The sequence below is a fragment of the Zootoca vivipara genome, chromosome 7 (assembly GCF_963506605.1).
Source record: "Zootoca vivipara chromosome 7, rZooViv1.1, whole genome shotgun sequence".
Lineage (NCBI taxonomy): Eukaryota > Metazoa > Chordata > Lepidosauria > Squamata > Lacertidae > Zootoca > Zootoca vivipara.
The window spans coordinates 63223679-63250586 of record NC_083282.1 but is presented as its reverse complement, the minus strand read 5'-3'; the positions used below and the strand labels follow the sequence as shown (position 1 = coordinate 63250586).

At 44.4% G+C, this 26908-nt stretch overlaps 1 protein-coding gene across 1 annotated transcript in view; it reads left to right on the top strand.

The window, feature by feature from the left end:
* Positions 1–26908, top strand: part of TSPAN2 (tetraspanin 2) — a 66591-nt gene that overhangs the window by 23193 nt on the left and 16490 nt on the right. The window contains exon 2 of the mRNA XM_035122248.2: positions 3223–3325. Coding sequence (XP_034978139.1) covers positions 3223–3325 — 103 coding nt within the window. The remainder of the gene's footprint in view (positions 1–3222; positions 3326–26908) is intronic.

The following is a 26908-nucleotide window of genomic DNA, read 5'->3' as shown; positions in this document are numbered from 1 at the left end:
CATGACAAGGCTTCCCTGAAAGATAGTATAACTTGCACCTTTGGGGCGTCACTGTCTCTTTTACTATACAGTAGAGCAGTGTCTCAGTGTAGAGTTTGAAAGGACCTTAGTGCAGTGTGACAAACAGTGGCACATTGTTAGGAAGAATATTAGTGGAGTGTTACAAATAGTAGTGTTTTGAGAGAATTCCGGTTTGCAACCAAGATATTCTGGGTGGCATTCAGAATAAACCAGATGGGTGGTATTCAATGGTTGTTCCATTTTCACAAGCATTTCAGCTTGCCAGATGGAACGATTCCACCGCCGCCCCCCTGCCCCTCATGTGCTGTTCCAGGGGTTCTCCCGACCCACCCCATTTTTGTAGGGAATGTGGGGCTGCACAGGGAGGGGGGTAACCCTGTTGCTCAAGCAGAAGTCCTTGTGCAGGGCTTCCACTGATAGGACTGTTTAGGTTAATCTATGGTTATCAGACGTCTTCTTTTCCCAGGGACAGTCCCCAGATTTACAAATTTGTCCCCGGACAAAATCTGTTCCCGGAATGTCACCGGATTTCATTTGATGTCCCAGGATTTATATTTTATGTGTTGTAGATTTATTAGTAGGGAATGAATGCGTGATTGGTTCAACGGCACAAGACACATCATATGGGGACTTCCGGTGAGGCAAAATAGCGGGCGCCACGGCAGTGAGCAGCTCCTGAAGCCAGCCAGAGCCAACTGCACTACCAGGCTCGCTCCGGGCTGTTGAGACTGCCGCTGCTGCCGCCACTGCCAAGGGGGAACCGGGGAAGCCCGGCGCCTCAACTGGAGGAACCACTGACACTTCCCCTGCAACCCAAATTGAGCCTGGTGCGAGAGCATCTGGCCACCCGGCCAAGTGCCCAGTGGCACTCAGGGGCAGGAAAACCCCGGAGCTGGGAGAAGGAGGAGAGGAGAAGGAGAAGGAAGGGAGAGAAAGAGGAAGGAGGAAACAGAGGGGAGCCCTGACCTTGCTGCGCTGCTGCCGCCACTGCCGCCACTGAGGAGGAGAAGTAGGAGAGCACTGGGAGGGCAAGGGCACATGGTTGAGCCCAGGCCCGACCTGAGCCTACTCCACAGTGGCTAGCACTCCAAGAGAGCAGACCAGGACCCAGAGGAAGGCCGCACAACAGAGGAGACCACAGAAGAAAAGTGTCCCCGGATTCTTTGAAAAAAATCTGGTAACCTTAGGTTAATCCTGCCCATCAAAATTAATGAACATGACTTAGGGCGATTAATTTCAGTGGGTCTACTCTAAGTAAAACTTAGTTGAATACCACCCACTGTTCCTATATACGCAAGTGAACTGGGATTTTATTCAGACTGTTTTGGGGAGTTCAGTAATCTGTAGCATCACAGGGACATAGAAGTCTTGCCTTGAGGCAGCAGAAAAGACAAGTCCTCGAAAGCAGAGCTCTGCCCAGGCAGGCCAGCAAGACTACATCTGATTCAGAACTAAGTGGCTCAGTCACAACAGTTGTCCTGTTGGGTATTCATTTTTGTAGAGAGGGGGGGGCACCTCCATTTTGTGTATCTTTGAGAAGCCTTTGCTGTGGCTCAGAATAGCCTCCAACAAAAGAGGGTTCCTGTAACTACTACAGAACTATGCTTCTGCATGAAGAAAAAAAGAGGCCACCAGAGGATGACACCCTTCCCTCACACGAATGAGGTTCAACTCTACTACAGTGCAAATGGGTACAGAGTTGTGAGGCGGGTGTCCCTCAGCTGCAGCTGCGAATCACAGCAGCACAAAGCTCTGTGTTGTGTGGCCTTGCAAAAGTGCTGGCTATTGTCTTTCTCTCTTCCATGACAGAAACAGGGTTGCTTCCTCAGCCTGCACCCTGGCCTCCTCTCCCTTCAACTTGGTTGGGGGAGGCATACTCTTTCATTCTCTCTCTCTCTCTCTCTCTCTCTCTCTCTCTCTCTCTCTCTCTCTCTCTCCTTTGTGATTGTTTGAGGACTTGAACTGCCCTAGCAAAGAGATTGCCTTCCCTCCACACTATATGTTTCTTTAGACATTTTCTCCCTCTTAAAGGAGCGGTTGACAACTGACTAGCCAGCTGACACCAAAACTCTGGATTGAAGGGAAGCCATAACCTCCATAGTTAGGGAAACCATCCTGAATTATTCTGGCCTGAAATACATTATATTCTAGGGTTAGTCTCTGCCTTTGGGGTAATATGTTTATGGGTCTGCCATTCTAGTGATGAACTAGAGCAGTTAAGTGTTTGCTAACATCCCTTCGTTCAAGATGAGGTGACTTAACTTTTGCCTCCCTGCCCAAGGAAAAAGAGCTTTTCTCGAAAGCAACATGAATGGGATATTTATAAAGCAAGGGGCTGATTTAAACATTTTGGAAACAGCTTACAGGCTTCATGCAGAGAGGCAATCATCTCATGTTCCATGGCCAGAGAAAATGCAACTCCTCACTAAATGGATGTCAAAATATGAGTGCATGTAAAGGAACTGTCAGCTTATTTTGTATGTGTAGCCTAGGGGTGTGTACAAACATATATGCATGCAAATCAGAACTTACCACAATTCTTTCTTTGACATCTCATGCCTGGATTCCTGCTTCTAAGGTGGCACATTTAACAGGCATACTGGCCAACAACACTGACTTGTCTGCCTTGCCCTGCTTCAGCTGGGCTGTTCAATTTATTTATTTTTAAAGCACTGTGGATACATTTATTCAATTAAATGTACTTTCCCCTGTGTTGCTTTTAAAACAAAAACAAATAACGAATCATAGAATCATTTTTACATGTTTGAATGCTGCTTTAGGAATAAGGAGGGAGTGGGCTAGTGATGTCACCAGTTTTTAACCAATCGGTATTGTGCACAACCAGTTTCTGCCATAAACACACACAACTAGTTTCCCCTGAGTTCAGTTAATGAGAAAAGATAGTATATTAAAGTTTAGATTCTAAATGGAAAGAAAGCAAACAAACCAGAGAGCATTTCTGAGGTTATACATCAAAATGTCTACTATATTCATCCTTGTTAGCACAGGAATGTTACAGTTTTTGACAGAGACAAATGTGTGTAAATGCCAATAGCAATCTTTATACTGTAGTGTAGCATGTGAAATTGGAATCATCTGCTCTAGGAGTTTCCAAGAAGTAAGAAGTTGTTTGTGGATTTTCTGTGCGAACCAACCCTTCCTTTAGCTATTAACCTTTTGAATTTCGTTTTGCTTTTCCAGTTGGCAGGCTCGGCTGTCGTCGCGTTTGGGTTATGGCTGCGGTTTGGAAACATATTAAGAGATTTAGCGACTGACAAGGCCTCTCCAGAATACATTTACATGGGTAAGTTCTGTGCAAATGCTGACTGTGTAAAGATAAGTTTTCTGCAACCTTCAGACCAAGAAACTGAGTACCTGAATGGCATATTCTTCCACGACACACTAGTGGCACCCTCTGACAGTTCTCTTTTTCTCTCTCTCTCTCTCTCTCTCCCTTTCTCCCTTTCTCTCTCCTCTTAGTGCACACATTTACAGCCTGCTCTCTCTGAGCAGCAGTAGGAACAGAAGAGGGAAAGGCTGGGAGTGTTGGCTCTTTAGGGTTAAGAAGCACATATCTGTGCAATGTCAAACACACAGCATAGTAGAAAAATGTTTATGATCACAGGGGTTTTCTATGCTAGCAATCCCTTGCTGGCAGATTAAAAAAAAATCCAAATTATTTTTCTGTAAGTACTGCAACTTAGACAGTTTGCAAGTGTTTGCTCCAAGCTCCGTGATGTTTATTGTGAAGGGAACCCATGGTATTTCAGCTCTTTTCGCCACTGCCCACCTCCCCACCACCACCTGAGGAATAGAGGCTGTAGCCTGAAGTGGAACAGGAGTGCATGAGGAAAAGGGCTTCTTAACCCTTTCCCTTCACACAATTTTTCAATTGAACCTCCCGCCCTGCCCCCCCCAGCTGCTTTTACTCCACAAAATAGAAAATATAGGGGCATTCAATGTGTTTTTTTATATGCCTATAGCTTTCTCTTAGGACAGGGTGCAGAACCTTTCTCTGCAAGGGCCACACTTCCTTTCAGCAATTTGTCAGGCGCCACACATCAGCGCTGGGTGGAGCTGAAGCCAGTGGAAGCCAGTGGTAGGTGGAGCCAGAGCTAAAAGTGGGCAGCCACCCACCTTTGCCACTCACTTCCTGCCATCTCCTTTTCTCTCCCATGCCCATCTGCCTGCCTGCCTAGCGGCTTGCTGAGGAACTGAGAGAGATATCTCCCTTGCTAGAGATCCAGGCTCATTGCTGACAGGGTGTTTTTTTTTCACTTCTTCACTTTCCATTGCTTCTTACTTTGAGAGATTTCCCCTCAATTTTCCCCACATGAAATTAGGCCGTGTAAAATTAAATTTACCACATTTTAGGATTAACCAAAGGTCAGACTCGGGAGGAAGGAGCTGTTATCTTTCTTCTCACCCCATTTGGAGCAGATGCTGACTATGGGCTTATCCCCACCTCTGTTCAACGCTCCACTTTCCCCCGGGGAAACCCATGCTTTAGTGCTAAATCGGAACAATGGGCAATTGGGTTTTCTGCAGATTGCTGTTTGTTCCAATTTAGCACCAAAGAGCTGGTTTTCTGGGGGAAGAGGCAGCACAAAGGCAAAACCTCTCGGGCCCATGCCTAGAAAGCGTGGGACAAGCAGAAAACCACTTGGGCCTCTGTTTTCTAGGATAAGCAGAAGTGTGGGGTGATTCCTAAGTTGATCTCTGTTTGGCTGAGCTGAGTCTGAGATAGGGAGGACCTGTTGGAGTTTTTCAAACTTTTAAGCAGTTGATCCATTTTTCTATTTAAAAAACCACAAATAACTTTAAGGAAAAGAATGTCCCTGCTGTGTTCAAGCCAATAAAAGATGGGCAGCTTTTTGAACAGAGCAGGAGGGGGAAGACAAGCTAGTAAACTGGCATTCAGTTTGCTAATTAGCATATCCATCCAATGGGTTGCCAAGGCAAGGGGAATCCATGCAGAGACCCCATGTCTTACATTGTGGATTTGAATGTGAAGTGATCCACATGAGCAACATCCAGAAAGCACAGTCACAATACGTGGGCTGTGCCAAAAAGGCATTTGAATCCAGTTATTTTAGGGTTTTTTCCATTTGATGTGGATCTTGTGACAAAATTTCATTGTTCATGCTTGTTTCATCCTTATCCAGTCCCACATGTGTAGGAAGGAAGGAAAGCACAAGCTTGCTTGCCTGGCTGGGTATGCTGACTGTCAGGGCGAGAGAAATACTGGCAAAGCTGAACTTGTGACAAGGCTGAAGTATCGCAGAGCCTCTGTTATTCCTCCCAAGGGCTGACATCTCTCCAGAGAGCTTTAAGTGTATCTCACAGAGTGAGGAGCTGGCCCAGAGCCCGGTGTTTCAAGCACAAAGAACTGAAGCAGACCTGAAGCAGTACACAAGCCAGAATGTAGAGTGATTGGCACCCATTTTTTGTTCAGCAAGGTTTTAGTCAAAGGGGGAAATAAGAACTGGATTCATTAGAGAATCTTTCTCCATAGAACTATTAATTCATCCAAGAACCAAAATACCTTCCAAGCTGGACTGTTAATGCAGTCAACAGGAGAGGCCCTGCTTGGTGGTGGTGGTGGTGAGGTTTGCTGCACACGACAGGGCATTCTTGGTGTTGGCACCTTACTTGTGGAACTTCCAGGTGAAATCAGGTTGTCCCCACTCCAGCTCAACAACACAATTTGAAAACTTGCCTGACTGGTGTTGTGACAGTATTATCTGCTACTACTGTTATTGATGAGTATTTATTTGGTGTTTTGGTGCATTGTTTTATGTTGTGAGCCACCCTGTGGCTCTTGTTTTGGGAGGAAGGATGGGAAATAAAAAATGACAGTCTGAGAAATGCACAAATTAATGTAGGGCTCCTTCTCAACAGGTATATAAACGAGTCTAGGGCTTCAATCACATACCCACCTATCTAGGAGTAGGCCCCATTGAACTCCTTGTTGCTTGCTTTTGAGCAGACATCTTTAGGGTTATGCTGTTAGCCTGCATTTCTGTTGATATTTTGGTCCCACACCCTTATGTATCTGTTAGTACACCCCAAATCTGACCTCAATGTGTTTCAAGTTACATTTGCTGCGGGAATTTGAGGCAGACAATGTCCATTTGAACTAACTTTCAGATAATCCTAGAGGTTCTTATATTTGTTCTATGTCCCATGGATCTGTTAATGTATACAAGTGGATCATTTCCTTGCTTTGCAGCTTGACAATACAGAGAAGCATACTGCAGTTTGAATAAAACTTCAGTTTCACAGGAGCTTGGGAGTAGCATTCATTGTGGTACAGTAAATCAGTATTTATGGTATGGTCAAATCTGGTTCAGCTACTGCTGAAAATTTTGCTCAAAAATTATGGTGTACTAGAGGACAAGCAAAACAAGATTCATTTTCAATTGTATGGCTATATATATATATATATATATATATATATATATATATCAATGATTATAACAATTTTCAAATGCCTCCTGTGAAATATGCTACTATTTGGAATTCTTAAAAACTTTTTAACTTTAACTGACAATGGCATAAGACCTTGAGAAAAATATCCTGATATTTATAAATAAAACATTTTTTTATGTTACTAGCCCCCAACACCAATAATATCATTAATATATTTCCAGGGATTGTGAACAACATGACCCAAATTCGTATTTTGTATATGTGTATGTTTCATCTTCATTTCCATTCAGTGACTTTTCTTTGATACTTTATTGTTCTATGTTATTTAAATATATGCTGTTGCTTAAATAAATAGATATCAAAAGAAAAATAAGTAGGAAAGGGTATCCAGGATTGGGGAAGTAACAAACTTACTATTTTAAGTTGCAATCCAATTGGAGGCCTTTAGGTCACAATGTTATCAAGTTGAATGCCATGTTTCTCAGTTACTATTCCTTATTAAACTACTTTTTTCTTGTCTCTCAATCAGAGACTCTGGAGGTAGCTGAGGACATATTAAAACAATAAAGTGATAAAAATTTAAAACCGGATAAAAGCCCCCCTAAATAATAAAACAGATTTTTATTGCAGCAGTGGCAGTGAAAATCAGCAATAAAATCATATTCCATTAAATGTTAGAGAGGTTTTCAGCTGTCTCCGAAAAGCAGTGAAGGCGGGCGCCTGACAAATTGAAATGGGTAGGGCATTCCCCAAGTGAGCCTTGCCAGTTCAATTTTGATAAGATTTCTCAGTAGGAAGAGGGAAAGAGATATAAAAGAAAAAAATTATACAATCTAAAGAGAAAGCAGAGTATGGAAAGAGATATAATATTTGCAGAATTTCTGTTACTTTTGATAGAATACCCATTCATGAAGGGTATAAAAAGAAAGACATTTTCCCCTCCCACAGGGGAGCCAACTTGAATAAAATATGGGGGGGCAGGTAAGCCCTTACCGATATGCACACCATTTGAATGACAATGCCCATTAAAACAGGGGGAGGCCCCCTCAAGTATTTTATTGGGGGGACCAAAGGGACCTCGGCCCTTTCGAGTTGGCTCCTCTCCCCCCCCCCGCCCAGTGACCCATTTTTTGTTAGTCATATTTTATTATTTATGTGTGTGCAATTTTGCAACAATAAAATAAAGAGATATTTAAAAAAAACAAAGAATGACGTTTTGATTTATAGAGTGCCTAACTGCCTTTGTAAAGGACTCAATAGGCACACAAGCAGTCATGTCTCCCAGATGGGAAATGGTACTTTTCAAATGGGTCTGATATATTTAGTCATGCACAGAGACAGTAATAGTGTGTCATAGTGCCTTATGTGGTAGAGTATCTGCTTCCTGGTCAGATGCCCACACAGTAGAAGTTGCTCCCAGTAACAGTCACCATGCAGAAGCAGAGAAAGATTGCAGAAGATAAAGCTCAGTGGTACCTCGGTTTGCGACCGCCTCGGTTTGCGACCCCTTCGGTTTCCGACCACCGCGGACCCGGAAGTGTTTACATCCAGGTTCCGCGGCGCTCGGATGTGCAGAAGCGATCCACGCAGAAGTGCTCTAACGGCACTTCGCACAGAAGCGTACCTTAGGGAGCGACGAACTTGGGGAGCGACCGGCTCCCCGGAACCAATCGTGGTCGCAAACCGAGGTACCACTGTTTACAGCTTGTAGGCTCTTGCAGCTACAGATTTATACAGAAGTACAAAGTATCTCCATCACTCTAAATACAGTGGTAACTTGGTTTGCATACGTTTTGGATTACAAACACGTCAAACCTGGAAGTGCGTGTCCCAATTTACAACCTTTTTTTTTTGGAATGCAAACAAATTTTTGGGGGGGAGGCCCCATTGGCGAAACTGCACCTTGGGTTACAACCTGTTTTGGTTTACAAACGGACCTCCGGAACGGATTATGGTTACAAACCAAGGTACCACTGTAAGTTCAGCTATTCATTATGTAATGCTGGGCAAGTAACAATGACTAACAGTCAGATTAACCAGACCGACACCACTGAGCTAACATGCATTAACCACAGATATAGTGAGTGCACTGGGCCATCACCATAGCAACTGGGTTTGCTGAACTTGCACCTCCAATGAGCTCATCCATGGGGTGATTTACGCTCATGGAGGAAATTGACCCCTTCTCATTTCCAGCATTTTCCAGGTTTGACTCCCATACTCTCTAGGCAGGACTGGGAAACATTCTCTGAAATGCTGGAGAGTTGCTTCCAGTCAGTGTAGACTCATTGCTTTGGCTCAATATGAGACAGCTTCCTATGAACCTATGTTGTGAGATCCCTATTTAATTATGCTGTGGAAAATAATAAAAATTGGTTCATACGATGCTGTTCAATAGCACACCAACTGGTGGACGTTTGGCAAAAAGCATCATTGCACATGTGAGCAACCTTGGGAACTTTTCTCTGTCAAAAACAATTATGTGAAATTACCCTTGCAATTCCACAGTACAACTATGGCATTCGATGATGATGATGTTCCTAGATGCCCAGATAAGTGTGGCTGGCGCAAGGCCTTAAAGTAGATTAGATTAGTTTACAATTTAGACTAAAACTTTTGTGCTGGTTATTGATTGTGATCACTGTTTCTAGAGTTGTCATGTTAACAGTAGGGCCACCAAGGACAGCTCCGTAACCCATGGGTGGATGAAACCCATAGGAAGGCCATCCACTGGTGTTACCCCTGTAACTTTGAACTGTTGTTGACATGCTGTACTCTCAAGGATGTTCCAATAGTCTTGGGCACATTATGTAGGAAAGACAAAGGCTGTAAAAGTGGTTCACTGGATAAAAGTGCAAGCCGAATGAAGAATCAGATGGGGGCAGCACACTTTCCTGGTAAGAGTTTCTTCTCGTGTTCTAACCCTTTGGGTTGCGGCATTCAGAGTCATTCTCCCGGTTTTGGATTCAGCAGTACCTTTCACGAAGGCATGCTCCTCTGGAAGGGCTCTGTGTGGTGTTCTCAGGTCCATTAAAGCTGGCAGCTGCAGTTTTCCAGCACGAGAGGGTTTTGTGGCTTTATATTTGTTCTCTTCGCTGGGGCAGCTGCTCAGGAGCTTGGCAGAAGAGAGGGATTCAGATAATCAATGTGACAGGGAGAGGTAAATCTGTTCAGTTACATTAAATATCCCTCTTCCTCGCTTGTTTACATTGGCAACCGTACAGATCTTCTTTGGCTTTGGACAGCTAGGCGCCTCCAATGAGATTGGTCCAAAGGCAGTGCTCCATTGCCTTCTTTGGGCATCCATCATCTGTGGGTGCTGGGCAACAGAAGAGACACTTGCTTCCAAAGTGCAAGTACCTTCTCTTTCCATTAAAAATACAGCAGAATGCTTTTGTGGGAGATTATCTTTGCAATGGTGCTGGCTTTCCTGAAACAAACCCCAGAAACTAAGCTCTAATCTGAGACTCAACCTCATGTGAGGTGTAGATTCTGGTTGTGACCACCTTTTTGAATGGAAAGGAGCTGAAGTTGGAAGCACCTTTGCACAACTTTGCTTTCTGCAACGTGACTTTTAGTTCTTCCCCATTGATCCAGGGATGGGTCAATGGGGAATAACTGCCTTCGAGAATTCCACCTTCCATCAGCCCCAGCCAGGGTGGCTAATGGTCAAGGGTGATGGGAGTTGTAGTCCAGCAGTGTCTGGAGGGGCCACAAGTTCTCCACCCCTGCTTTAATCCAAAAGGGCAGACATTCCCCCAGCAAGAAAATGAGCCCTGTGCTTCCATGTTGAACCATAACATTACCTTGAATCAATATGCTTAAAACCTAAGCAGAAGTTTGTAAATTACATGGTTAGTCAGGTCTCCTCCAGTTTTACCTATAGAACCAGGGCTTGTAGCAGAGTCTGGAGCAACATTAATTTCAACTGTACAACTATTTTCTCATTGTACACAGGAACTGATGTGTACTGAATTTGCTAACAACGCCTATTTTATCAGGAACAATACAGCCTGATTTGCTCAGAAACTGGCTCTCAAACGCTGGCTGAATACTGAATGTTGAGATGTGCTATAAATGTGCATTGCAAAACTTTTGCAGGAAACACACATTTTACAGCCAGGATGGAAAAAGGCTTGCCCGCTGTTACTGTAGTAAAAAGCCTTTGTTCATTTAATATAAGCAGGTTTAGCGATTTTACTTGACCAGCTGTTGAAGGGCATGTTGGGCAACCCCTGTAAACTGGAGACTGAAAGGTTGGGTTATCCAAGGGAAGGGGAGTGCTGCAAGAATCAGGCACATGGGGTTTAAAATGTGAAGTCAGTTGCTGCTGCCGCTCAGATTGGCCTATCTGGTATTCACATGGCCATTTGGAACTCCTGGCTGGATATCCCTCCTTCCTGTCTACAGCTTGTTTATGGAGGGATTTTCCTGGATCTGCAGTATTTTTGACTTTATAATCATTGGTAATTACAGTCCTGTACTTTCCACTGAGCTGGCTTGCGCCTGTCGTGCAGAATCCCGACTCTACCCACAAGCAGGCCTCCCCTGCCCTCTTGGATGGATCCCTCCCCTGGCCTCCCTCTCAAAGCCAGGTCACTGCTCATCTTTTCCATCCACTGACTCCGTCCCCTCAGCAACAGGCAGGCAGCTGTGCTAACAGCTCCAGCGTGTGCCGTGGCGCAAGGTGCAGGCCCCGGCCAGGTGGGCTGAAATTCCACATTGCTTTTGTGCTAAATATACAGCACAGGAGTCAGGCTGGCAGGAAACGCAGCTAAGCAGCACCATAGAAACCAAACTATTTGATCCCTGCAGAATCTATCCACCTGCCATCTGGGTATGAGACAAGAGCTCAGCAAATATAAACAAACAGCCAGCGGTAAGGAGGGCAAGTAGCCAAAGGCTGAACTGGTTATATATAGCCGTGGCTCTGGTGTTCGCATGCCTGTCTGCAGAAGTGCCAGCGCCTTTGCCATCTTTCATAACTTTCATCTAAACCGGGGCATACATAGAGTTGCTAACCATTCACAATTCTTGTAGGCTGTTCATGTTTCAATAGCAACGGAGACTCTCGTGATACTTTTGAAGACATACAGAGTTATGTAGAAATCCTATATACACTAACAGTATCTGCAAATAAGTCCCATTGAGCCTGCAGGATAGCTCCGTCAGCAAGACTCTGAATCTCATGGTCATGGGTTCAAAACCCGTGTTAGGCAAAAAGATTCCTGCATTGCAGTGGGTTGGAGTAGTTGAGCCTCATGGTGCCTTCCAAGTGAACAATTCTATGATTCTATTCTTCTAAATAGGATTGACTTCTGCATGGACATGCACAGGATTGCACTGTGATCATGGGATAAGGATTTTTATTTTTTTATTTTTGTGGCCCACTGGTCAGCTGTATCATTTGGCAGGCCTGCACACACACATGCAGGTACAGACTGGCAGGGAGTGTAGAGAAGTGAAACAGTAAAGTCAAAATGCCAGAAAATCAAAAGGCAGCAGTAGATCTTTCATGTTTCTGTGCACAGCCAAAATGTGTGCAAACGTAACAATAGCCACCCATTCACTGCCATAGAAACTTTATTTAACATATTCAGAGAGAAACTCACAATCCTGATGAATGTCCAGTTTTAATAATATCAAATCTGCTGTTAAACCCCCATAATTAAACAATGCCACTAGATGTCATAGCTATGCTGGTGTTATGGTACAATGAATGGCTGGACTGTCCATAAATTGCAAGGTTAAAAGGTGACAATTCTAGGTTTAGAGTGGAAGCTATTTGAGAAGAACAAGGGGGTTCTTATCCTGCTCATATAAGTGCTTGAATAGGTTATCTGGGTTATCTTGTTGCAGCTCCATGCTTAGAAATGCTCTGCCCACTAGCATTCAGCAGAAGCCTGTTCTGAATGCCCCTGGTCATCCTCTGTCCTATTATATATAGATGTGCCATACGGTGTGCTTAATTGTCAAAATGAGAGAGGTGCCTGGAAGTCATGCCCATTTCTGTAAATTTTATGTAGGTTAGAGAGAAGTAGCTGTGATTTATTTAGTGGTAAAGAAGGGAAGGGAAGATACTCTCCGCATACCCAGTAGCACCTCCTACCTTATTATTGTTGCATGTATTTCAGGGTCAAGTATGTGAGCTCAAGGAGGCCGGTTACCTCATTGGTGCGGATAACTGATTTCCAATCTGTTTGGGAAATAGAGTAGCCCTGACGGTTACCTTTAACACACAAGAAGCATGGCATGAAAAGTGCTTAAAGGCAAAGGACAACTTGTGCAAGAAATAGCTTATATAGACGGGAAATCAGCAGAGAAGGGGCATTAGTTAATATAAAGTTGGGTAATGGGATAAACAGTGTCAAATCAACTCCCAGCATTAATCAAACAAGAGCTGGATTTGAAGATGCTTTTTTGTTTCAATGTTATTTGCGGCATGCACACAACAATTCTCCTTATCCAAGTGGCAGCCTGCACTTCTCCCCTGCTTAATTAGGATTTTCCCAGTCTGTGAATAATCTGAAGAGGAAAGAAAACCCAATATTAAATTGCATGTTGTTGTTTAGTCGTTTAGTCATGTACGACTCATCATGACAGGCACTCCTGTCTTCCACTGCCTTCCGAAGTTTGGTCAGACTCATGTTCCTAGCTTCGAGAACACTGTCCAACCATCTTGTCCTCTGTCGTCCCCTTCTCCTTTTGCCCTCCATCTTTCCCAACATCAGGGTCTTTTCCAGGGAGTCTTCTCTTCTCATGAGGTGGCCAAAGTATTGGAGCCTCAGCTTCAGGATCTGTCCTTTCAGTGAGCACTCGGGGCTGATTTCCTTCAGAATGGATAGGTTTGATCTTCTTGCAGTCCAGTAAATTGACCTCGGGTTTCCTGGCTTGGAGTGGCACACACACATGTTAAAAAAATTACTTTTGACCACTCTTTTGTGCAATACTGGTCAGTTGAAATCTTGTATTTCAAAAATAAAAGAAATTTCTGTGCCTACAATGGAACTCAAGTTTCCAGGACTTGTGGTGGGCAAAAAAGCACTAATTGAAGGGAGGGGTTAGCAAATACATCCCATCAAGCACTGCTCACTTGTGTAGCCAGGAAACATTGAGATAGATTTTTGGAGGTCCTACTTAGAGGAAGGCACACATATAGAAATGATTATCTACATACACATTAACACCCTAGTTAATGTGCAGATTTCCACTGGATGCCAGATTCCACCTTTGGTTCTCTTTCTACCTCTTCTTGCTTAACTTTTTTTCCTCTCTCTCTCCAGTATATCATAACCACAAGACATCTGGCAATATCCTCTCTCTCATAAACATCCTTTCACAGTACATGAGACCTGTGGTATAATAATAATAATAATAATAATAATAATAATAATAATAATAATAATAATAAAAAATGTCCACTCAGAAGTTAGCCCCAATGAGTTTAGTGGGCCATACCCCCAAGTGGTGTGTTTTGTTATAAGGAGGATGTAATAGCTATAACTGAGGCAAAGAGATCCATCGGTGTAGCAGAGGGATGGGGCAAATAGCTCTGGCTGGCAGTTCAATGGATGTTCTTATTTTGGCAGTGGTAGGAGTCATTGAGATGAAAGTTCTGGGCCCGTGATCTAGTGTTTCCAGTCTACCTAAACATTCAGTGCCACTGGCATCTAGAGTACTTCCATGAAACCTGGATTGCTGGAGGCGTGAGGAGAAAAGGAACGTTTCTGGTCAAGGAGGAGGGAGAAGGCACTATACATAAATCTGAGACCCACTCTACTAAATTCAATACTTTCTGCTATAACTGAAATATAGGGAGCGTAAGTGGTTCATCCTCACAGTTTTACTAGCCTCACTTCCTTCCCTCTTTGTGTAGGCCAGGCTTCCTCAACCTTGGCCCTCCAGATGTTTTTGGCCTACAACGCCCATGATCCCTAGCTAGCAGGACCAGTGGTCAGGGATGATGGGAATTGTAGTCTCAAAACTCATTTAATGTGACAGGAACACTCCTTCTGCTGAGCCTTTTTTTTCTTATCATTTGTGGGTGCTGAATTTGCTGTGGCCAGAACATCTGTGCATGGTGAGCCTGTTCTTTGTTTCAGAGAAGCCCTAATGAGACAGCTTCTGCTTTTCAAGGTATGAAGTCATGTCTGCCCTGGAAGGATACGAGCAGGTTTCCTCCATTGGGTTGGGCACCCATGCAACACAGCACAGTTGCAGCAAGAGCAGGTCGCATCTTGCTCCCTGGTGTCCAATCCTGCTGCAGCTTTGCCTCGCTGTTAATTTAAGCACTGCTTGTTGAAAGCACCTGCTCAAATCCTGTCCTTGCAAACAGGAAGAGCTGAATAAAAACTGGTGCCCAAGCCAGAAAGTAAGCCAGAACTGATTATTATATAATGCGTGCAATTCACTACAAATAGAAAACGTGCATCGGGAGAGGGGGCGGCTTGATGCGCCACATCAGATCTAGGGTAGAAATAGGCAGGGAGTGAGAAGTCACTGAGAAGTCACTGCCATGCTAAATACTGTTTTAATGAAAAGGAGGTTGGTGAAGGTAGAACATTGCCAACATTGTCAACATGTCTAACAGCCATTGATAACCTTGCCCTCCATGAATTTGTCTTATCGTATTTGAAAGCTATCCAAGTTGGTGGCCATCACTTCTTCCTGTGGCAGTGGGTTCCATTGTTTAACTATTCACTGTGTGAAGAAGTATTTCCTCTTATCTGTCCTGAATCTTCTGCCTCACTGGGTGTCCACATGTCCTGATGTTATGAGAGAAGGAAAAAAACTTCTCCCTATCAACTTTCTTTGCGCCTGCAAAATTTTATAAACTTCTATCATGTCACTTCTTACTTGCCTTTCTAAGCTACAAAGTTCCAAATACTTTTAAAAACAATGACAGATGAGGAAAATGTAATCTTGGAACATGTAGCTTGAGAGAAAAATCCTTCCTCATCCTATAAGACCATTCTATCATATGAACACATACACTAAGATTGCCTAATGATCACAATTTGTGAGACTGCTCCTCAGCCTCCGTTTCCCCCCTGTCTGCCAAATGTGAAGAACTCTGAATTCTCAGGTCGTTTGAGGGACTGAAAACCCCACAAAGTGTCAAAATGCTTCTGTATAGCACATTTAATGTACCACAATCAATATTCAGGCGGATTTTTTGAGCAAAGGGTCGTTGCTGCAGAACGTATGAGATTTGTGCCTAGTTTTCTGTGTCAGTAACTTTGCACCTGTGTAATGTGACCTGCAGTGCAGGAGGTGATAATGGACTAAATTCAAATCTGCCTCTGTGCCTCAGCTTCAGTTTCCATTTCTTGTTTTGCACCTGCTTTCAGGAATTCCCCCGTGGAATTTACAGGCAAGCGGCACTAAGGGGACAAGCCACTCTGTTGTTTTAGCATTAAGAGCCAGCTGCCTTAGATTTCTGTAGGGAATTGCACAGTAGTTCACATAAACAGAAGCAGCAGCTTACGGTATAATATGGGAATAGCCTGAAATGGGGAGTAGAGGGCATTGGTCAGGACATGGGTTCAGTTTCATACATTACCTGGGTCTTGATGAGGTTGTCCACACTAGAGCCATACCTGCCAAGTCTCTCGCAGAGAAATCCGGGATCGACAGCGGCACGGCACCGGAAGTTGCGTAGACGCAACTTCCGGTGTCGCTTTGCCCATCTATGGGCACCGAAAATGGCCGGCGCTAGCGCTGGAAGTCACGTCTACGCATGTCCGGAAGTGCGTAGACGCAACTTCTGGTGTTGCTTTGCCCATCTATGGGCACCAGAAAATGGCCAGCGCCGGTGCCGGAAGTCGTGTCCACGCATGTCCGGAAGTGTGTAAACGCAACTTCCGGTGTCAGTGCCGGACATTTTCAGTGCCCATAGATGGGCAAAGCGGCACCAGAAAAATGGCCGCTGATAGGAACGGCCATAAGGGAGATTAACGGGAGAGGAGCTGAAATGGGAGACCTCCGGGAAACAGTAAGGAAAAACAGGGGTTTCCCGGGAAATATGGGGTACTTGGCAGCTATGACTATAGCCAGTACAAAGCTCTTATTTGTCTTACGCACTATGCAGTGATTATGAAGTCTCCCATAGTCCTTGGACCTTTACTTGAAGTTTTGTTCTGTTTTTATTGTTCTGTTGGGAGCCGCCCAAAGTGGCTGGGGAAACCCAGCCAGAAGGGCAGGGTATAAATAATGAAATTATTATTATTATTATTATTATTATTACTCACCAAAGCCTAAGCTAATGCTGTTTTTACATATACAATGGCTATTCCATACAAAAAGGAGTTTCCAGTTCCAACTCTTCCCTGTGTCTTTGTTGATGATTTCTTCTATTATGGGGTTAGTAATTAGCATTCTTATTACGCCGCAGTTTTTATATCTGTATCAAATTACATTTTAATTTGAGCAAAACAGAACACTAATTATTACCACCGCTAAAGAACAAAAACATGTGTACGTAAAAGCCAAAAGGCACGTGTGCTTGTGTGTTGGAGGGTTGGGGAGTTGTTGTTTTATATATTAAAAAATACATTTTCTTTTCAGCACTTTGGCAAGAGTTTGTCACTTTCCTAAGCACATAAAACCCATGAAGAAATGTGTTCATGTTATGCCAAAATGATACAAAGTAATGAGTGGTTGTAAAACTCATAAATACACACAAACCAGGTGGAAAATAAGTTTGCCCCATCTGCAATAACTTGGGAAGAACGATACAATTGTGGTGGGAGAGGGAGAATATTTGGTGGTATAACCAGTGCTTTTTTTCTGGGGGGGGGAACACAGGGGTATGCATACCCCTAAATATTTTGTGAATCTAAGTTTGGCCTCATTGAGGGGCAATATTTCAATATGAGTAGACAACTTAAAGTACCCCTAAACATTTTTTTTTAGAAAAAAGCACTGGGTATAACCACTATAATCCAGAATGCTATGATTCTCATGAAGGTTTGGGGGAAGGGAAAAGAAGTAGTCGGTAATTTAGCTCCAGGGCTGGCATCCTTTTCCTGATCCTGGGGTCCTTCCGAAGAACAGGAGGAATTTGAGTCCATACCACTTCTGATATGTCCCTCCCAGCACCCTCTTTTAATCCTCTCCTGTTTCAGAACCCTAACTAGGGATAGGCAATGGTGGTAGTCCTTTCTGCAGTGGCTAGGAGGTAGTTTCTGATAGCACACCTCCTTCTTCACCCACAGGGAGGGGATCCATAAAATCCATAGCTGTCAGGTTTTCCCTTTTCTCATGAGGAAGCCTATTCAGCATAAGGGAATTTCCCTTTTAAAAAGGGAGAACCTGACAGCTATGATAAAATCCTAGGCCCCTGGTACACTCCCCCAGGGAGTATAGGATTGTGCCCTGAAAAAGTTTCATGGAATAAATTTATTTTTCAAGAAAAAGAGAACATGTGTTAGATAACAAAACCAAGTTGTTTCAGTGCTTGATCTTTATAATATGTATTCCAATACATATTAATAAATGCATTTCATTTGCCTACCTGTGCTAAATCTCCCCCCATATGATTTTTGTTACTTTCTATTCCAGCATTGGGGATGCAGGTGGCGCTGTGGGTTAAACCACAGAGCCTAGGGCTTGCCGATCAGAAGGTTGGCGGTTCGAATCCCCGCAACGGGGTGAGCTCCCGTTGCTTGGTCCCTGCTCCTGCCAACCTAGCAGTTCGAAAGCATGTCAAAGTGCAAGTAGATAAATAGGTATTGCTCCAGCAGGAAGGTAAACGGCATTTCCGTGCGCTGCTCTGGTTCACCAGAAGCGGCTTAGTCATGCTGGCCACAGGACCCGGAAGCTGTATGCCGGCTCCCTCAGCCAGTAAAGCGAGTTGAGCGCCGCAACCCCAGAGTCGTCCACGACTGGACCTAATGGTCAGGGGTCCCTTTACCTTTACCTTTATTCCAGCATTGTCAATGATTTTTTTCCCTTAATGACTCAGAAATAGATGCACAAGAGTCCATTTCCTGTATTTAGTCCAGCCAGATTTTGTGGCTGCTAACAGCATTTTCTCTCCATTACATTTAACAGGATTCAAGGCACCAAATTTACTACATGGCACGCACACACAAAAAAACCAAGTAGTCATTTAAAAGATAGACACTCAGTATTGATGAGCTTTTACACTCACAGTAGCTAACTCCAAGCTCATGAGCCTGAACTGGCCCGCAGGCAAATTCTTCTGAATCTGACACCATACGTTTTGGCAGCAGTAGCAGAAAGAGGGATGGAGAAAATAGACATCGAATTGAGCAGAGTCCAACGCCTCGCTGGGAATACAAATGGCCCCTTCCCCAGCCATCGTGTTCATAATTAGCTGAAAGGAGAGGGGATAATAACCCTCCTTTCCTTGACTGAACAGTGTGAATCAGCTGAGGCGAGGGCCTGGCTGTTTCTGTGTGCCCTGAGCCTGAGTGTGAATGTGTGTAAGGGGGAGTGTATGATTGGGGGGGCACACCCATTTTTGGTCACATCCAACATGGGTTGGTGACTCCCCCCACCCCCCAGGATTGGCCAAGGTTGAATGTGGCCTTTGGCCAAAACAGGCAAGCCATCCCTGTTTTCCACAGTCCCGGCATCCTGTTTAATGTTAAAAAATGTTAGTATGGTGTACCCTCTTAAAGTTTTGCTACGGTCAGAGACCATCAAGCAGCACTTAACTCTGAGCTACTCATTTGTATCACTATGTCTCTATGTCTCAGGGATACCAGGTCTTGTTCTTTTATCCATTTTCTAATTACCTGATAGATATTAATGCTCTTATCATTATGTCATCATTTTCAAAAGAGTCGGCCCTTGGCTCCAGTTTCCACCTCTGTTCATTTTATCACAAGGATGCAAAGGTCGTAATCACACATTTGGTAATACAGTCATACCTCAGGTTGCGTACTTTCAGGTTGCGTACTCAGCGGACCTGGAAGTGTTTACTTCCAGGTTCCGCCACACGCGCATGCGCAGAAGCGCTGAAGTGCCACTCAGGTTAAGTACTTTTCGGGGTGCGAATGGCATCCCGGTACTTAAGCCGATGTACCACTGTAAAGTGATTGCAACTGAAAATACTGGCGATAAAGTGGCTGGTGACCAGCCAGGTTCTCTTTAAAAATCCAAACTAGTGAGGGAAATAAATACTTGCAATCAAATATTTTGCAAGCCTCTTTTGTCCTTACAGAGAAAAGTCACCAAGATGATAGATAGAAGATAGATAGATAGATAGATAGATAGATAGATAGATAGATAGATAGATAGATAGATAGATAGATTAAAGGATTTGTGTCAAGTGCTTATTTTTTTTTTTTTTTTTTTTTTTGCAATTCTGCCTGAGTCGTCTTTCCATCTGGTTTCATTCTGTTAGAAGTCGCTAAATGGTTCAGCTGTGAAAGAAAGCAACAGTGGAAAAAGACAACAGATCGACCATGTGGCTTTTTAAAATCTAAATTCGGGGCTTTTTTTCAGCCGGAACTCACTTCCGAAACCTCTCAGGTGGGCGCCATTGCCATTATAATATAACAAGGGAGGTGTTCATGGTGAGTTCTGACACCTCTTTTTCTAGAAAAATAGCACTGTTTAAATTCATTCATCAAATTACATAGAGGGTTTATTAACTGGCATATATAATTTCGTTGCATTTCTTGAGGTTTTGCCCAAAGGCAGTGTTATGTATTGAGCTGAATCCTGGAACAATAGGATCCAAAATGCAGCAGTCTGATTGGTTCGCAGGAGCCACCCAATCCAGCTCCAGGTGGAAGTGAATCAGCAGCCTCATTGGCCTGCAGGAGCAGCCAATCAGGCTGCTGGCAGAAGTGAATCTGCAACCTGATTGGCCTACAGGTGCAGCCCTGAAGTAGCCAATCACGCAAGGCCCATTGTGTAAATAATGTATATAAGCAGACGTTTTGGGAACAGAGCCATTCTTCTCCTCTTCTTCTTTGCTACTACAAGCTGAATAAAGAGCATGAAATTCACTCTCAACTCCAAGTATATTTCATGCAGGGACTTCTGAAGCCTTAAACATATCAGACCACTCTTCCCTGGTCCAGGACTTTAGCAGCACCCCTGACCGGGGTCATTACTTTGTGTAATTCTGAGCCAGGAGCCCATCTGATTATAAGCCATGCAGAGAACTCGCTTCTGATTTGATGATGCAAAATAAACTCTGCAAGTACATAGGAAGCTGCTTATACTGAGGCCGGCCATTTGTCCATGTAGCTTAGTACTGTCTGCACCAATTGCATACAGAAATCCAGGGTTCAGACAAGAGTCTTCCCAATCTACCTGGAGATGTCAAGGACCCTTGGCATGCACAGCACATGCTCTAGTACATGGGTAGGCAAACTAAGGCCCAAGGGCCGGATCCAGCCCAATCACCTTCTAAATCCGGCCCTAGACGGTCCAGGAATCAGCGTGTATTTTACATGAGTAGAATGTGTCCTTTTATTTAAAATGCATCTCTGGGTTATTTGTGGGGCTTAGGAATTCCTTCATCATCTCCCCCGAAATATAGTCTGGCCCCCCACAAGGTCTGAGGGACAGTGGACCGGCCCCCTGCTGAAAAAGTTTGCTGACCCCTGCTCTAGTGCTTAGGTATGGCCTGCCCCCAAACTTGCTTGCAGTCTGGTTTCTCCACCAACATAACTTTTGTCTTCCTAGATTCAGTTCCAGCCTGGAAAAGTGGATACTCTGCACTCCTTGAAATGCACAAAGAAATGTGCATTATGTCTCATGCACACTATGATTAAGCACCATTATAGTTGCCAGTGTCTGTTCTTCTACTTTCCCTTAATGGAGAGAAGGGCTTCTTTTCAACTTTCTGCTATTGTGTGGTGGCCATTCCATGTTGTGTTTATCACCTGGTGACATTTTCATGTGAAGCAGCTCACCACAGGGATCATCCAGTTCCCCCCCCCACTAAGTTACTTCATGCAGCATAAAAAAATTGTGGCAGCAAGGTGAAATCACCTGCTCTGAGTGTTTTGCTATGCAAATCAGGCCATTTTCACCATGTCTTTCTGTACCACATTGAGTGATTTAAATTAAACCAGTCCTCAGTAAGGGCACAGAAGTTCTTTGGAGAACAATAAATAAGCCCCCCAAATCCATTTTAATCCTCTGTTTTCTCTAGTTTAACATACAGCGAAGCATGGCGCCTACTACAGATACTGTGGTCTGTTATTTGGAAGCATTGCATTCCAAGTTTGTTAGGATAAATGTACAGCAGTAACAGAGTAAGCATTTGCACAATGTTTTATTACGATTGTGAATTGTGTTCTGATTCCATAAAAGCTTCCAAATGCTACTGCAGTAAAAATAAGAGAGTGGAAAATTGAATTTCACTGATGAGGAGTTATGAGAAGAGAAAAGGAAGGGTGGACAATTGTCTAATTACTGTTTGTAATTATCTTGAACCATTTACTTCCTGGGTTGTAATTCACATGGGAGGAGACTTTAATTTCTCCTTAATATCTGGCTAAGTAGACTTGTCACTGGGAACCTTATTTATGGCTCTGAACAGGACCAATGTTCTTGATAATTAAACCTGAAAAATTACTCAGTAAAAAAAAAAGGAAATTTGTTGCTGAGACAAATATTCCAAGATACGGGTCACAGTTCTCTATTCTACATTACCGGCTCCCTGCAGACCTTAGCTTCACGGCACTTCCATGAAAAAACACCAATATATAAAATCACAATTAAAACAGGCACAGAACAATCAATATGGTTCTGCTGAATCTTTATGGCTGTCTTGATTGTTCATGTCTGTTTTGACTGTACTGCCATTTTTATTGAGTGATATAATGACAGTTTTACTGGAATTTCTTTGGGGTAGAGCACTCCAAACCCTCCTTCTACCAGTGTGTGTGTGTGTTGCATTGCACAGAGGTCTCCCTCCACCCAGCTCTCCCTACAAATCTGACCTCCTGCCAGCTCTGGGCAGTCCAAGCTGCTCACCCTCTTCTTGAGGGTGGGGAGGGCATGATGCTCAGCCTGCCTGGGATCCTAAGCGTAGCTGTCAACCCTCCCTTTTTTTGCTGGAAATTCCCTTATTCCAGCGCCATTTCCTGCTGCTTTCCTGGATTGTTCGATATACTGTAGACTGTCCCCGGGACAGGTGAGGCTGCTGATTCCTTATTTTCAAATCCAAAAGTTGACAGCTATGATCCTAAGCTTGTCTCACTAGGGCAGTGGCATTGGGCCTGATCACTGTGCCAACCAGGAGCTGATACAGCAGTTGGGACTGCCCCATCCCACATTCCGCTGTGACCACCATGAGTGGCAGGGCTGTGGCTGTGACCCCATTACTCTGCAAAGCCCCATTGGCAAGGAGGTGGGAACTATATTTCTCATGCTTCCAGGTGCCTAATGGGGTTGGGGGGGAGTCAGAACTGATTTAAGGAGTGCACAAAGGGAAGAGGTAGAGCTCAGTTGCATGAGCGGAATCCTTGAGCTGACAGAATGAAGTACAGTGGTACCTCGGTTTAAGAAAAGTCCTGATTACGAATGATTCAGTTTATGAACTCCTCAAAACCAGAAGTAGTTTGCGAACTTTACTTCAGTCTAAGAACAGAATCCGAACGGTGGAAGGGTACCGGTGGTAGGAGGCCTCATTAGGGAAAGCGTGCCTTGGTTTAAGAACGGTTTCGGTTCAAGAACGGACTTCCGGAACGGATTAAGTTCGTAAACCGAGGTACCACTGTACTTGGAGCTACACTGGATACAACTCAAAAAGTAGCACACAATTAACAGAATGACCACGAGCACATTTAAACTAATTAAACTTACAAGTGTCTTGTTTTTGTTTTTACTTACTCCCAAGTCTAATTTGTGTTGTGTAGATGGAAACGAAGCTTCATTAAAGGTTTCTGTGGATGTTTCCCTCCAAACTTACATAATGATGATACAGTAGATATTTTCAAAATCAGCCTGAACATAAACCACCATAAGCTCCCTGTCTAGCAAAGAATTGTCTGTTCCCAACTTGGGCTCTTTTACAATAGTAGCAGTCACGGACTGTTCTGGAAAGGAGTTACATCATTAGGCAGGGTGTTATTGGTGCCGTGGGGTTTCGAGCGTGTTTCATGCCGGCTGCACAAACAAGTAAACTTCCTCTGAGGTTAATTATGTTGCAGAACACTGGCTGAAGGTTTGCATGTCACCTTAGAGACAGGACCCCGAAGCGGAGAAGGAACAAGCAATGTACAGCTTGTCTGCCTGGAAGAGAGCCAGTTTGTGTCCTCAGCACACACAACACCCCCATCCAAGTTGCAGCTGCAAAGTCCTCTCTGCCCATAAGCAACGCAGAGAGATGGAATTCTGCATTCACCACTTGAGACAAAGACCCTGTTCATTCATGGTCATCGCACACACAAAAAGCCCTCCCCCCTCCCCCCTTGTTACTAGGTGCTAAGCCATGTTGTGAGGCTGCTGCTGTCACCTCCACCACCACGCTCAGAGGGAGCTCTCTGATTGCTCAGAGCGAAATGGAGGCGAAAGAGCAGCCGCCTCATAGGAGGCAGAACTAAGCAGGCGGATCCCTGGCAAACTCCTTGAAGTGTCTTTTGCGTGGTCGAAACCAGAGGTGGAAAACTGGTGCCCTTGAAGCAATTTCATTTGACCCTGGAGGATTTACCAAGGATGCTCCTGCCCCAACCATCGCATAGCAAAGGGGTGAGGGCATGTTGACAAGCAGGTGGGACAAAGTGCCATTGGCAGCCATCATCATCATCATCATCATCATTTTATTTGTATGCCGCCTTTCCACAGTTTAAACATTGCTCAAGGCGGCTTACAATAGGAAAAGATTTACATAATTACAAACATAGCAAGGTACTCATAAAAATAAATAAAACACACCAAAAGCTACATAACCAAACTGAACAATTTCCACATAAAAATAGAGATACAAAAAAATATCAGTAACAGCAGCAAAAACTCCCAACAAAAATTCCCCCCAAATACCCCAGTCCTCCTGGGCAGCAGCAGCAGCAGCAGCAGCAGTCCTTAAGAGCCTGTCAGGCCCCACCTTAGGCCAGGTGGAGAGAGGCAGGTCAGCCAGATGGCTACAGGTGTTCAAATCCAATTGGAGGAGGCCAACAAAAAGTTCCCAAGCAGCTTGGTGCATGCACAGACACCCTATCCCTTGGCATATGGTAGGATGAGCTGGTCATTCAGGACCATATAGAAATTCCACCCTCCAATCAGCATTGACCTTGCAGTGGGTTTTGTTTTGTTTTTAATCTTGCCTATCCTGTACCAGTCTCCTGATGGTAGGTGGCCTCAAATGGGTTCCTTTGGGTTCAAGAGAAAGTAGTCTATTAGCAAGCACCCTGAAAATGAAGGGGTGGGGTTCCCTCAGAGCACTCTGCCATGTGTATCAAACTGCAGAGAGCAAGAACACTCTTGGGGACATGCCTTGCTCACCCCCCTGGAGTAGGCTAGTTCAGGAGCATGTATGAGTCAGGCAAGGTATCCGCCAACACACTACGAGTGGTGTAGGGATGATGATCCATAGGCAGTGCCCTGACAGCTTCTGGTTCAGAGCCAAGATAGAGCTTACTCAGAACAGGCGGTCCCTTAATGGAAATCCTCACACTGTAAATTAGCTAGCAAAGTTGTGGCTCCCTGCAGATCCTGTTCAATAGTTCATAAAGTTGTAGGCCTTGCTACCTCCCAAAGGTTGTCTCTTGCTTCTTCATTCACTTCTGTGCCCACAAATGTCTGAGCCTGGAGCTTTCCTGCATAGCCGGCTGCTTTCTTTATCTCAATAAGCTCTGATGCCTTGAGGCAGGATGCCAGACCCTGGCCACTCCACAGCGCCCTAATTGCTGGACAATTTGCCCTCGCTTCAGTAGCTTTTAGTGCTTCACTTTGTGTGACTCACTCAGCTGAACTGTCATCTTTAAGCAAAGCTTCCCTTTTAAGGCATGTTAAGGGGAAGCACCTCTAACCTTACTCACTGAATAGACTCTCTTGTGGAAGAGAATGTGTTGCCTGCCCTTTGGAGGGCTGCCCTGGACAAGGATGAAAAATGGAAAAAAAAAACCTTCTCACATTTCTCTTTAAGAGGGCTTGACCTTTGCCTTGCAAAGATCTAGCAGAGCCTGGTACATCCCCACCCCATGCTGACCAGCTGGAAAATATGAATGAGAGAGATTTAAAAGCCCTCATTGACATACATATCCACTCAACATTACTCAAGCAAGATAAGGTCATCTTGGTTCACGACTGGTTTTATAATTCATAGCATGTTAGGCCATGGATGGTTAACTCCAGCATTTTCCCTCTAGACAATGTCCCAGGGGCTAGGCCAGGACTGGGGATTTTTTTAGCATGGGGGCCATGTTTTCTTCTGGGCAGGCATCTGAGGGCCACATGCCCGAGTTGGGCAGGGGCTAGAAGTGGGCAGAGCATCAGTATCAGCTTTAATCAGCATTGACCTTGGCATGGCTTTCTCCCCCTGCCTATTCTGTACTGACCAGGCAGAGAATGGTACCTTATGGCAGGGGTGGCCAACTCCCAAGAGACTGTGATCTACTCACAGAGTTAAAAACTGGGAGTGATCTACCCCCTTTTGGGGGGTTCAGGTCAAAGCTTGAGTTTTTTTAAGTAAGGGAAGCCCTGTTTTTGGCGGTTTAGGTCAAACTTGTTGAGCTTCTTTTAGGAGGGAGGGAGGCCCATTTTTGTTTAGGGCTTCAGGTCATAGTTGTTCAGCTTTTTTTAGGGAGGAGGAAAATTTTGGGTGAGCTTTTTTTTAGGGGTGCCACTGATCTAGCAGTGATCTACCACAGACATCCAGTGATCTACTGGTAGATCACAATCTACCTGTTGGACGTGGCTGCCTTATGGGATGGTGGCCACCAATGGATTTGTTTTGGTCACTACAAGAAGGGATATTGTGAGCAAAAGAGAGAGCAGGCAAGATGATCAAACACCCTGGGACTCAAGTATCAAACTTGGGAAGGGAGGGGCAGGAGCACTCTTGGGTATACATGCATTATTCACCCACCCAGAGGTAGCAAACTCAGGGGTTGGTGTAACTCAGGCATGGCATCCCTCAGCAGGGGCTAGTTTCTACACAACCTCACAACCTCTCTGCATACTCCATTCAACTGAGCAAGAAGCATATCAGAGGTCAAGGACACATTTCAGCCAGACAAAAAGACTGGGGGAGGGGTGAAGCTGTGGTGTGTGCAGCTTGGGGAGCAAAGGGGTGACTTTAGGAAAGTCCTGAGGCCCAGAGAGAGGGGCTTGGAGGGCCACATTGAACCCCATGCCTGAAGTACTCATGAGTCAAACATATGAATTAGCCGTCCTCTTTATATTATTATTATTATTATTATTATTATTATTATTATTATTTCATTTATTTCACACTCTTCACCAGCAGGTTCCAAGGTGGGTTGCGACAATTTAGATTTGAACAAATTACAGTTAAAAC